The sequence below is a fragment of the Paramacrobiotus metropolitanus genome, unplaced genomic scaffold (genome assembly GCF_019649055.1).
Source record: "Paramacrobiotus metropolitanus isolate TYO unplaced genomic scaffold, Prichtersi_v1.0 Parri_scaffold0000003, whole genome shotgun sequence".
NCBI lineage: Eukaryota > Metazoa > Tardigrada > Eutardigrada > Parachela > Macrobiotidae > Paramacrobiotus > Paramacrobiotus metropolitanus.
Window position 1 is genome coordinate 691,648 of NW_026570223.1, and position 11,160 is coordinate 702,807.

General features: G+C 44.1%; 4 protein-coding genes across 6 annotated transcripts; 1 reads left to right on the forward strand and 3 right to left on the reverse strand.

The window, feature by feature from the left end:
* Window positions 1-1,851: 1,851 nt before the first annotated feature.
* Window positions 1,852-4,146, reverse strand: LOC129597733 (uncharacterized). Its single transcript, XM_055495400.1, has 3 exons — window positions 3,837-4,146; window positions 2,727-2,863; window positions 1,852-2,592 (listed from the first exon to the last, which is right to left on the reverse strand). Exons 2-3 carry the CDS (start codon window positions 2,851-2,853, stop codon window positions 2,072-2,074), a joined length of 648 nt encoding a protein of 215 aa, XP_055351375.1. The 5' UTR covers window positions 2,854-2,863; window positions 3,837-4,146; the 3' UTR covers window positions 1,852-2,071.
* A 1,176-nt stretch (window positions 4,147-5,322) lies between these two features.
* On the forward strand, window positions 5,323-6,739 carry LOC129596892 (uncharacterized). 2 transcript variants are annotated; one of them, XM_055494302.1, is made up of 4 exons: window positions 5,323-5,573; window positions 5,666-5,774; window positions 6,103-6,367; window positions 6,434-6,739. In XM_055494302.1, exons 1-4 carry the CDS (start codon window positions 5,525-5,527, stop codon window positions 6,554-6,556), a joined length of 546 nt encoding a protein of 181 aa, XP_055350277.1. In that variant the 5' UTR covers window positions 5,323-5,524; the 3' UTR covers window positions 6,557-6,739. The 2 variants fall into 2 exon arrangements, with proteins under 2 accessions (XP_055350277.1, XP_055350269.1); XM_055494294.1 differs by having other exon boundaries at window positions 5,324-5,573; window positions 5,663-5,774.
* A 241-nt stretch (window positions 6,740-6,980) lies between these two features.
* Window positions 6,981-8,473, reverse strand: LOC129596984 (uncharacterized). Of its 2 annotated transcripts, XM_055494401.1 has the most exons (3): window positions 8,203-8,473; window positions 8,086-8,145; window positions 6,981-7,727 (listed from the first exon to the last, which is right to left on the reverse strand). In XM_055494401.1, the coding sequence occupies exons 1-3, from the start codon at window positions 8,219-8,221 to the stop codon at window positions 7,279-7,281; spliced, it is 528 nt and encodes a 175-aa protein (XP_055350376.1). In that variant the 5' UTR covers window positions 8,222-8,473; the 3' UTR covers window positions 6,981-7,278. The 2 variants fall into 2 exon arrangements, with proteins under 2 accessions (XP_055350376.1, XP_055350368.1); XM_055494393.1 differs by having other exon boundaries at window positions 6,992-7,727; window positions 8,086-8,472.
* Window positions 8,474-9,706: 1,233 nt separating this feature from the next.
* On the reverse strand, window positions 9,707-11,071 carry LOC129596955 (uncharacterized). The gene is made up of 2 exons (XM_055494364.1): window positions 10,803-11,071; window positions 9,707-10,727 (listed from the first exon to the last, which is right to left on the reverse strand). The coding sequence occupies exons 1-2, from the start codon at window positions 10,930-10,932 to the stop codon at window positions 10,066-10,068; spliced, it is 792 nt and encodes a 263-aa protein (XP_055350339.1). The 5' UTR covers window positions 10,933-11,071; the 3' UTR covers window positions 9,707-10,065.
* Between the last annotated feature and the right edge of the window lie 89 nt (window positions 11,072-11,160).

Genomic DNA, 11,160 nt, shown 5'->3' on the forward strand with positions numbered 1-11,160 from the left:
GCCGAAGCAATGCAATAATGCGTCGCCGAAGCAATGCAATAATGCGTCGCCGAAGCAATGCAATAATTAAAATTCCAAGAACACCAGATAATCAAATGCGGACACACTGCAAATTACAATATGCGCTACTGGCGCGCAATAACAAGATGACCCAGTAATAAAAATTTCTAGTCAGACCACAATACAGAGCCAAATAAAGGCGACGCAGACCCGTTGAGTCTGCACTGCCAAAGTAATTAAGACAAGCTAAATTAATTATCAGTGTCAGTAGGGCTCGCAGCTCCTGAGTCTCGGTGGCCATGATAGCCATGCCCGCGTTTCCCGCCTTCACCACAGACGTGCGAATAATAGCAGGAAGCAGATGACCGAGAGCAGTTGTCTTCTTGAAAGGCAAAGCAGCATGCAAACTTATAGCGGGACATTTTGGCGCCACTGCGACCGCGAAAAGGCTGACCTTTGTCGCTTTGATCGGCGCCATGCTCTGTTCGGCGATTAATCGCATGAAAATGCTTAGAACTGACAGTATTTCGTGCTTGGTAATCATTTAACGAAAACCCTTCGTTCTCAGCAGAATGTCGAAGGTCAGTGTCAAATTCAAGAACAGCCTCATCCGTAAAATTACAACGCATAGAAGCCAAGTATTCGTTATATTCGAGATGCTCCAGGAGCGTCTCTGCATACTGTCCAGACAGAGTTTTGCACAATTTAACCGCTGTTCGCCAGCTGTGAACGGAAAACTCATCCAGTGAAAGATCAAGAGGAGAAACATGCTTGCTTTTCGACCCTGGTTTAGGGCACGCCAGCTCATGCGGCCTCTGCAGTTTACGTGCTTCCGTTGGGAAGCAGTTAAAACTTTTGGCCATAAACTCAGACTTATCACTCTTAACTGAAATGACTGAAACAGAGCGGTGCAAGCATGCCGGCTTCAGATTATCATACTCACCCGCGGGTACCACTGCTGCGGGGAAGATTGACCTCCTTGCGGTCGGCGTGACCTTTGACTGCACGCTGGCCAGGACTGCCGTGCGGTGGGCTGGCTTCGCGGAAAGGGGGAATTGGCTTGGGTGGCTTTTCCCGACCGCGGCCGCTGTTCTCGGCACGGATGAATCGCTCCAGGATGCAACGAACTCCTTCACGGCTTACAATATCCAGGTTACTTGGGAACTTGGAAGATTCTCCAAGGCACAACAGGGCAGACTTGCTGGATATCCCTTCGGCTTCCAGTTCACTCTGGCATTTCCTGTCCAACTTCAGTTCTACAACCACTTTGGCAATGGAATCGGTGTCATCCACAGGGAACATCCGAGGCTCTAGAAGCTGCAAAAGTGCGTTCTTGCCGTCGGTATCCACATGAGAAATATCTAACTCAACACACAGTTCCCTCAACTTCTGAACGCTAAGCTTACGCAAAGCGGACTTTGACGCTGGCACTACCATGGCGTAAACAGATATGGGATTAACCAAAATTAGTAAAAAAATCTAAACTTCATCATTGCCGGACGCAGTGCCAAGTGTGGGTGCATACACTGCGAACAGCTATATATAGTACACGCTGACCATTGACCATCAAACCACTGAACAGACAGGACAGACCACAGCGCTCCACCCACCATCACCAGGTCCAATAATATGCAGATTATTGGCATAATCTTTCCCGAAATCGAGCATGAGCGTCTGGAAGGTTAGGTTGGCATCGGTGCTTTGTGTTGTGATCAAGCTACCAAGATCGATCATAACTACTCTGCACAAAACAACTGCCGAGGAAGCGCGGCAAAATGCTTTTGTTACAGTTGTATGCGTATGTATGAAATCCTTTCGATTGCATCGGAATAAAACTTTGATATAACGGTGCCTCACCAATATCAGTTTTACCATCAATTTCTGTTTCCCCGTAACCGGTCACATAAGTTGACAGTCAACAATCAACCAATGGCTTAAAAGACATTTTGGAGATTGAACCATAAAAAATTAGCCCTCTCAGACGTAAAATTCCAGTTGGTATCAACAAGATATAACAACTCGTAACAGAAAAGGAAGTCATTCCGTGACAAAAAGAAGCACCGTTAAACCATCAGGCAGACCTTGTTCTGTTGGATGAGGGGCTGTCCCATGTCGATTCCCTGCTTTGTGGAGGCGCTGTCGGTCCAGCTGGTTGCGTCGGCACGAAGTACATGGGCTGACCTGCTTGATTGCAGACGAGAGCCTGTGCTCCAGGATAAACACCGGGTGGCGGAAAGACGATCTGCGCCACCTTCAATGTCTTGGGCATCTTGCACAGATTGATTCCCGCTGCGACCGTCTGTCCCACGTTGGCCAGAAACATGAGGATATGCAGACCAAACTGCACACAAAGTCCCAGAAAGGTACCTGACAGCGCGATCAACACCACCGAGGTCATGGCGCCCAGAATACTCATAACGGTACACGCAATCAGGAGAGCCCTTCGTGATGCTGGCGCAGTGTCCGTCGGCAGACGGGCACCGCCCACGATACCCAGAATCCCAGTGATGATGAAGAAGGTGCCCATGACGTAGAACACCGAACCGACGGCGCTGTACATTTTGGCTGGGTCGCTTAACAAAACGAAGAATCCTGCAGATCGCGATAGCATTTTAAGAACGTACAAGTTCCACCATGGCAACCATGACCAAATAATTTACTTAACTTATGATTAGCTAATGCGCAGTGACAGACAGCACGCCAGAACCGTTATGCGCTAAGGTTACCTATGATGTCATTCAGGTTTAGCGCCATTCCTACAACAATCTGTATGATGGCGAAGACCACCACCGGAATGCGGTTCCACAGGCGAGTGGCGTTAGGACTGGATGTCGGTGACGTTTGCCGATTCATGATTGTCTAGCTGTGAAACAATACTGAAATAATCGGTTGGTGTTGCATAGAAAAACTCCTTCATTGCGTCAGCGAATCACTATTAAGCCAGGTTAACCGCCGCTAGGCGAGACGGTTAGACGGGTTTGGTAGTAGCTTACTGCATAGTTTTTACTAATAGCGGCAGGATTGCCCAGCTCTTTTACCGTGCAATACGAAAAAGAGCGCTGCGTTGAGCAAGCAAGTTAGAGACGTTTTACACTTCACGGTTTTCTTTTTGGTGACCACTCCGTACACACCCTTTCACACCCTTCCACTCCGTACACAACCATTCGGCACTACCTTTATCTGCGTGCACTAACTTTTATTTTTTTAATTTTTCACAGCAGAGTTATTTCTGGAACTGCAGAGTTTTTTCGTTAACAGCAGTTATTGCTGCATAATTCAAAGCATCATTGTCAGTTACAAAATCGAATTCCCGTGACAAAATTATTCTAGGCGCCCTTGTGCCGGTTTTTCTTCGCAGGGTTTGGACAGTGCCGCTTTCGAAAGAGTTTTCGACCCAGTTTCGTAGGTCTCTCCCTGTGTAAGAAGTTGCCGCAGGGTCTGGTAGTGCAATTTTGTAGGTAGCGCAGTTTAAAAGTTTAGTAGTGTAAGGTAGCGCGGATTGGTAGTGTACGGAGTGAATGGTAGTGTCAAAGGTTGTGCACGGAATGAAAGGTAGTGCAAAAGGTTGTGTACGGAGTGGAAGGGTGTGAAAGGGTGTGTACGGAGTGCTGAAAAAAGTGTAAAGTCCACAATGTACGTTTATGTACCCTATAAAAGACAGCAAGGTAATTCAAAGGAAGAGGATTGGGCAGGGTGCAAGAGCGCTAACAGAAAACATAAATTTCTTGAATGCCGTGAAATTATAGAAAGTACGGTATGTATTGTACTTACCGTGGTGAATAAAAGTACAGGTAAATAAAAGTACAGATACGTGGCCCGAGACAGCAACAACTTACCATTAGCGACTGTGCCCCATCTCGTTAAATTGGACAGTACAAAAGTATAGATTTAGTCATAACATCAGTCATAAGTACAAACGGGCAAAAAATAAAGCAAGTACGTACTAAAAACGTAAAATTTAAAAATATACGAGAGACATACTGCACAGTATCGAGAATGTGTCGAGGTACGTGTTTATGCAACGTTGTCAATAGTGAAAACTTCGATATTTGGTTTTTATATGAGTTTGCTACCGTAGATCATTACACAGAACTACAAAATTATAGGCGTGTGTGCCACGGGAAATTACGAAATTAGAGAACGTTTACAACTCAAGAGCAGCGAGTTGGTTGATATCGTGATTAACCATAAATTCCTTGATTACTTGTTTCTTAAATTAAGTGCACTAATAAGGTTTATACAGTCATGTACTGTTTGACCGGTAAAAGTATACAGTCATGTACTGTTTGACCGGTAAATCGTATCCTGCAACGTACGATAACAAGAAGCGATGCGCTACTTTTCTCATCAGTATTTCCCTTAACATGTTGTGTTTATCGTTTAACGTATAGTAATTTTTATCGTAATTTGTGCCAGTGCGATGCACGGTATTCGTTTAGCGGACAGAAGACCGCACAAATGACGCAGAATGAAATGCGGATAGCGCGGTGAACTTCAACTGCGTCTGTGGCCGGAGATGGAAATGCAGTCACGGTGGCTAAACTATAGAATCGTAATCGGGTACTGCTAATTTTCGAATACGGATAAAACTCTTGATTTTATGTTTTGGTAATTAGAACGTTTTTGCGTTTTGATATGCATATCCTGCATAAAAAATAATGATGATTTTGTTAAAATCAATGAACACCTTAAATATGGACTATGTTATCAGTTATGTGGTTTCGCCAGACTGTTTTTACGTGTTGTAAAGTATTATTCATAGTCGCTAAAAATACACCCGCATATTGCACAGTAGAGTTATGTATGTACATAGTATTTGTGCGCTTACTCAAGTAACCTTGATTATGGTGTCGACCTTGAAATGTTTACAGTGTTCGTTAAACCCATTTTACATCGCAAATTTAGATGTTTAAATTTTGGCGGTAAAATCTGGTGCACTGCTTTCATCCATCGGCGGTAAGCCAGTATTTACTCGTACATTCACGCGCCATACTGATAAAAAGCAAGCAAATGGTTGACATTATTCTGGTACATGTGTTTACTGCTTCCTGGCTTCTCGATCTTTGGTTTCCGGTAAGAACTGGCCGGCACGATGCGGCATAGATGCCTTCAAAACGATAATGCCTCTAAAACCGCTGGCACTTTATCGGCATCTCGTTGAAAATCCGGACATCAAAACGTAACCAAGCACATGAAAACAAGTTGAAACCAGCACTAGCTATTTCTCATATCACTGATATTATCGTTTTTTCCGCATAATTCCGTTTGTCAGGTTATATAAGCGTCATGTGTGGTACACTGTTGATCAAGCTATACTACTCTCTTGAAATGCTAACATAACTTTTTATTTCCGCCTCCTCTAGACTGAGAGTTAACATTAACGGCCTGGAAAATGCATATATATATGTATAAGCGGTGTGCAAAATTGAAGCTTCCATCAGTTATATAGTGTCCAATTCTACCTTGACCTTTTCTTGGAATCTTGTTATATTTTACAGTTCTTAACTTCCTTTCGCTTTCTACCATGAAACTCGTTATCTTGGCTGTTTTGTTGGCTGTCGCTGCTACGAGCGGTAAGTGCCGGTAGCCAGCTGATCGACTGTTATTAGCAGTTATTCATTATCATAGATCCCTCAATTCATTTTCATGCTCTTGGCTTCAGTAGTCGGTGGACATAACCGAAGGCATCCAGAGTGCTGCAGCAAATGGAAACGCTACATTGTCCCGATTTCCCCGTCGGTGGCACCAACCAAACCCACCACCAAGCCGTGGCAGTAAGTTGTTACTGTTTTCCCTAATGACGAAAGTTAATCTGACCTAACTTAGAAGTTTCTACATTAAGCCAAAAATTGCAATTTGCAATTTGCTCATATTTTTATGGAATTTTAATATTTTAGCCATCATAAACACTAAAATCTAATACCACAAAGGCAGCTCGTAGAGTCTCCCTTTATAATAAATACTATTCCTAATAATGAAGATAACATAAATTACAATTTCTTGTAAACACATCAAGCTTTTGGTTTGCAAAAACTGTTGACTTGTAACCGGTTACCGTTATCCCCGGCATTATTATAAGTAATTCCCTTTATGGATCACTAGGTACGCCGTCCGCGTGGGTCAGAGCCTGTTCATGACCTCGGTGCGCGCCTTCACTTCCTTCGCCAACCGCACCATCATCAGTCCGGGCGGCACCTACAACGAAGCCATCCAGGTGATGAGCTTGACGGAGCAGATCCTCAACGAAGCCGGCTGCACCTGGAACGACGTGCACGATGTAGTGGCGCTCATCACCGCCGGCCCCACCGACTACCCCGTCATCGACACCGCCATGAACGACTTCTGCGCCACCCACGGCTGCTCCGGGGTAACTACATTGTGCTTTACCTTGATTGACTTCTTTTAATAAGCGGCTCTTCTTTTGTAACCGTAGTTCCCTTGGACTGGCCATCTGCGCACTTCTCCATCCTTCAGTGGTGGCGCCACCGTTGAATTCACCGTCCAGGCCAGCAACTGCGACTGGACCGGAGAGGATAACGAGTGCTCTTGCGAATAATAATTCAAATCGCTAGTTTCTTGCTGGGTGTGAGCTGCATAATCTCCATCTCTGACACTCACTTTATGGGTGCATGCTTGCTAGTCAGTAGTCCTTATTCGCTTATATTGAACTTTCTTGCTTAAAATGAGTGGTAAGTTATTGTCACTGTGAAAGCACTACCAAATGAACCGATTTCGCGAACTGATGCAAAGCACGAGTACGGTATACTGTAATTCCCGTGAATGCAGTGAGTTGGCACTGTACAGTACAGTGTACTTAGTCCAGCGGACGAATCTACGTGTACTTGAAGTATACACATTTCGAACAAAGCATACTTACACAACTTGATTAAGGCAACAGTAGCTTAATTATACTAACCGCCATTAACAGCAGTCTGGTCTAGGAGTTTACAAGGTTCCACGATTTGCAATATGACTTCTTAATATGCACATTTGGCAACCCATCATACCTTCCAAAAACAGTAAAAGTAAGTAATTATTTCGCAGCTGTAGATAGGCTGACCGCATAATACGAATACACAATGCCGTGCACAGTATTATACATTCAGCAGTGCACTGCAGTATTGTTCAGTACATACTACCACTGGTACGAGTACTACATGTTGTTGGAGATTTTAATTAGGCGGCGGGTCATAATTAACAAGTAAGTAGGGCGAAATCAGCTTTTCAGACATTCAGCAACAGTACTATAAAACAGCGAGCGTGAACAGCAAAGGGGTTCTACAAAACCGTTTGGCTTCGAAGTTTCCAGGAGTTGACACCGACGACAATGGCTTGCCCCAGGCCAGCGATAAAAACCAATACGTGGCATCCCAATCCCAGCCCCATCAAACCAAATCCCCGCTGCCAGTAGTCCGTGCATATATCTTCTTCCAACCACTGATCCAAGAAGTACGTGCATGTATCAAAATCCGAACCGCCGCGGGAAAATGCTGCTACGTAAACACTGCGGACAATGATGGCACAAATGTTGACCAGCAGGGACAAAACACTCACGACCAGCGCTGTTATGAAGAAACACTGGCGAAAACGGGGAGTTTGACTAACTCGCAGGCGTCCACCCATCGCAACGCCAAAGGCGCCGGTTATCATGGCAAATACACCAGCCCATGTTCCCGAAAACCACACACTGTGGAAGCCGGCACGATAGGTTGGAAGGATGCTAGATTCTGCATTAGAAAATATGGAACTAGAAAGACCGTTTTTGGTTGCTAGTATCTTATACGTGGTAACGGGTTTAACTACTCGTAGGAATACTCTGCCTACTCAGTACGACTGTACGAGTATAGTTTCTCGAATGATATTAGTAATTGTGATTGTTTTACATGTTGCTTATGTTCTGAACTATTTTATTTCTTCTACAACAGCGTCGGCAACTGTGGCTAACTGACATAATAAAATACTTTCCGCGTAAGGCCCTGTATATGTTAACGCATCATTGGTTTACTTGTATGTTCATTTTCACAGCGACCCAAGAAGAACCGAAGAAAAAATATACTAATCGAAGAGAACGTCTGCAGTACATACCGACGCTGTCTTCAATAATAATCAATCCGCATCCGCAAATCAACTGTAGTATCCCAAATGCTAAGAGAGGACGTAAACAGTATAAACGAGAGGCTGGAGCGGCAGGAACCGACGTACCATACAGACCAGCAAGCATGCTGTACAGAAAACTTCAAACTTTATAAGGCGGCCGTGTTGGGGCAATGTGCGCTGTTATCCCAGTACACCAAAATGTAATTTCTTGAGGAAAAAATGCATTTCCAGCGTACTTACACCTACCTACGAAAACTAAAGTAAGTATTGTATCGTCGAATAACAGATACAGACTGATAAATTATGTGCACTGTAACTGGAGACAAACACGGCACAAAAACAATGGTTCTCACAAGTGTTACACTGTACATTATTATGTACACGATACCGATATATATTTTAACGTCACCAGCAAATTTTCGGTTACTTACCAGTCGTTGGACCTTACAGAAAGCACTTGGCAATGCAAACAGTAGGTGATAAGGTTATCGATAACAATATTTGCACTTTATAACGTGCGCTACATGTGCACTTTAGCACCTTATAGCTAGCGTGAATAAATATAATTATCGTATATCTGACTCATTTAATAAGCATAACATATTAAGTATCTATTGCGTAAAACAGTAGCATTATGCAACAATTGCATGACTACTGCACTGCATGCAACTTGCATGCAGTGTGTCCCAAACCGAAATGTCACATGTAATATACATCATGTATGTTCAACGTCCGTATGTCCCGCGGCGCAATGTCTTTGTCTTCCGCAAAAAGTCGCGAATCGAATCTGAGTGCGGAGAAATGTCACTCTTATTTGTCCGGTGCGACGAAAAGTGCAAGGCAATAATGTATACAGGTGGAGTTCGTATTTGTTGCTTCCTTTCGTCATGCTAACGATGGCACTTCATTTACAGAAATTGGTAATATACACAGGTTCTCACAGCCACAGGCAAGCCTGCGCTGCACAGCGACGTAATGCAACCAAAACCTCCGAAACCGATAATTTCTAATAAATCTTCTGTTTATGAAAGGTCGAATATGAAGCACAAAACAAATATGACCTACAAGGGGAATAATCTTGAAAGGGCATCAAGACGAGATTACTGATGACGAGGACTTGTACTCTGTAGTATTGAGTCCAGTGGTGTTAATCGACTGATTGCTCGATGCATTTGCTGATCGCTCGATCGTGTGCTGACCGATCGCGAGGCTGAAGTTACGCGCGACAGTAGCTCGTCGAGTACAGTCGATCCGAGGTGAGATATCCGTACTGCAACACCTTCCTGTTTTAAAAGCGCAGCATCCTGACAATGTGAAACAATACATGTACAAATTGCTTCTGCTTCATTTACAAATTACCGATGCCCGGTTATGCAAACCGGTTGCCGTTGGAATGGCTGGAACCATGCTGGTGCAGCGCTAGCCATAATGATGCGGTTCAAATGGTGTAATAAAATCTTACCTGTTAAATAAAAGTACGTGGCGCTGTTCTACGACCTCTTGACCATGATCACTTACACGCCAAAAGTTCCATTGTACCGCACCATAATTTAAAAAGGCTTCGTCATTAATTTTTCAGATTTCGAAGTTGGTATACGTGGGCTCGGCATTTTTATTCGACTCAGAAAAAACGGCTTGCAGCAACAAGGATAAAATGTCGGCTGCGTAAAGCTATCAGCAATTATTTTATGTAATGTCTAATGTACTACTGTACAACAGAAGGATCCCGTAGCATATCATGTGCGAAAAAGCTGATCATGTGATTTTCTTCAACATCTGTAGCGCTTCAGAAGCAATCCGTAAACAGATATAGTAGTAATTATGAAATAATTCAAAAGTGAGAACCACATTACTAGACCGATTGGCTACAAAATATAACTATGTAGTATGTACTGTATATGAATTACAATTTGCATCATATACTCCAGTAAAACTAATTATTTATAGCTATATCAAGCCATCCCGTTTTTAAGCTTTTTGAGATGGTGCTTGTTCGGCACTCGTAGGTGCTGGTTGAGCAGCGGCGCTATACATAGGCGGTGGACCCATGAAAACCGGCTGCTGGCCAGCAATAACGTACGCCGGTTGTTGTCCCGGCACGACCGGAAGTGAATTAAACGTAATCGGTTGTGTTGCAGGATAATACCCCGGCTGCGTGAAGACCACTTGTGTGACGGTGGCATTACAACGCAACTTGCACATATTGATACCGGCCGAAATAGACTGTCCCAGGCTGAAGATGAACATGAGCGCCTGAAAGGTCAGGTTGGCACTCAGGAATCCGTAGCCTTTCGACCAATAATTGTAGCACAGATAGGCATCCTGGTAATAGCCTTCGGAGCCGTACGGGCGATGATAGCACCAGTTGAAATCGAAACCGCCAGCGTTGAAAATAATTAGGAAGACCATATAAACGATCGCCATGCTGATGGCCCACAGCGACGCCAGGATGCTCAGTACCATGGAGGTGATTAGCAGACATTTTCGCGAGCTTGGTAGCGTGCCAACCGGCAAGTATCGTCCAGCGGCGATCCCGAAGGAGGCGGCGATGATGTAGAAGACACCCAGGTAGAATCCCGAACCAGCACCGTTATATACGATCGCTCGATAGGGTGGAACAATGCAGAACGCTGTTAATTAAGGGAATTTGTTTTTGTCGTATACAGAGCAATTGGGATGCGTCTGTGTAAATAACCAGTACTTACAGACAATGTCGCTGATGATCATGGCGACGCCAAATATCAACTGGAGGATACCGAAGGTTAGCACCGATGCCCTGTTATGCAGGTTGGTTGCCGGTGGATTCACCGGCATCATGCCGTACGGTGCAGCCATACTTCGAAGTAGCCATCGTGATGCAGTACTACTTTACAGTAGTATAAAATTATTCGTGTTAAAAAATAAAACCTTTAATCAAAACAACGCAGCGATGTTCTACGACCGCTTGATCTTTAATTACACGCTTACAGTTACGTTGCAGTGATTTAAACGCTGTACAGTTCCGCTTTATCACTTTTATGCGACCGAACTCTTTCTATAAATTTGTGGTAAACCTTATCACTG

Bases quoted from the DNA above. Each gene is read 5' to 3' on its own strand.
- LOC129596892 (XM_055494294.1), top strand. From the start codon at position 5,525: ATGAAACTCGTTATCTTGGCTGTTTTGTTGGCTGTCGCTGCTACGAGC. The intron at 5,574-5,662 runs GTAAGTGCCGGT...TCTTGGCTTCAG, and splicing joins GGCTGTCGCTGCTACGAGCG to TAGTCGGTGGACATAACCGA. The intron at 5,775-6,102 runs GTAAGTTGTTAC...ATGGATCACTAG, and splicing joins CCCACCACCAAGCCGTGGCA to GTACGCCGTCCGCGTGGGTC.
- LOC129596955 (XM_055494364.1), bottom strand. From the start codon at position 10,932: ATGGCTGCACCGTACGGCATGATGCCGGTGAATCCACCGGCAACCAAC. The intron at 10,728-10,802 runs GTAAGTACTGGT...CTTAATTAACAG, and splicing joins GATCATCAGCGACATTGTCT to CGTTCTGCATTGTTCCACCC.
- LOC129597733 (XM_055495400.1), bottom strand. From the start codon at position 2,853: ATGAATCGGCAAACGTCACCGACATCCAGTCCTAACGCCACTCGCCTG. The intron at 2,593-2,726 runs GTAACCTTAGCG...CGCGATCTGCAG, and splicing joins AAACCTGAATGACATCATAG to GATTCTTCGTTTTGTTAAGC.
- LOC129596984 (XM_055494393.1), bottom strand. From the start codon at position 8,221: ATGCTTGCTGGTCTGTATGGTACGTCGGTTCCTGCCGCTCCAGCCTCT. The intron at 7,728-8,085 runs GTATGTACTGCA...TTTCTAATGCAG, and splicing joins TATTATTGAAGACAGCGTCG to AATCTAGCATCCTTCCAACC.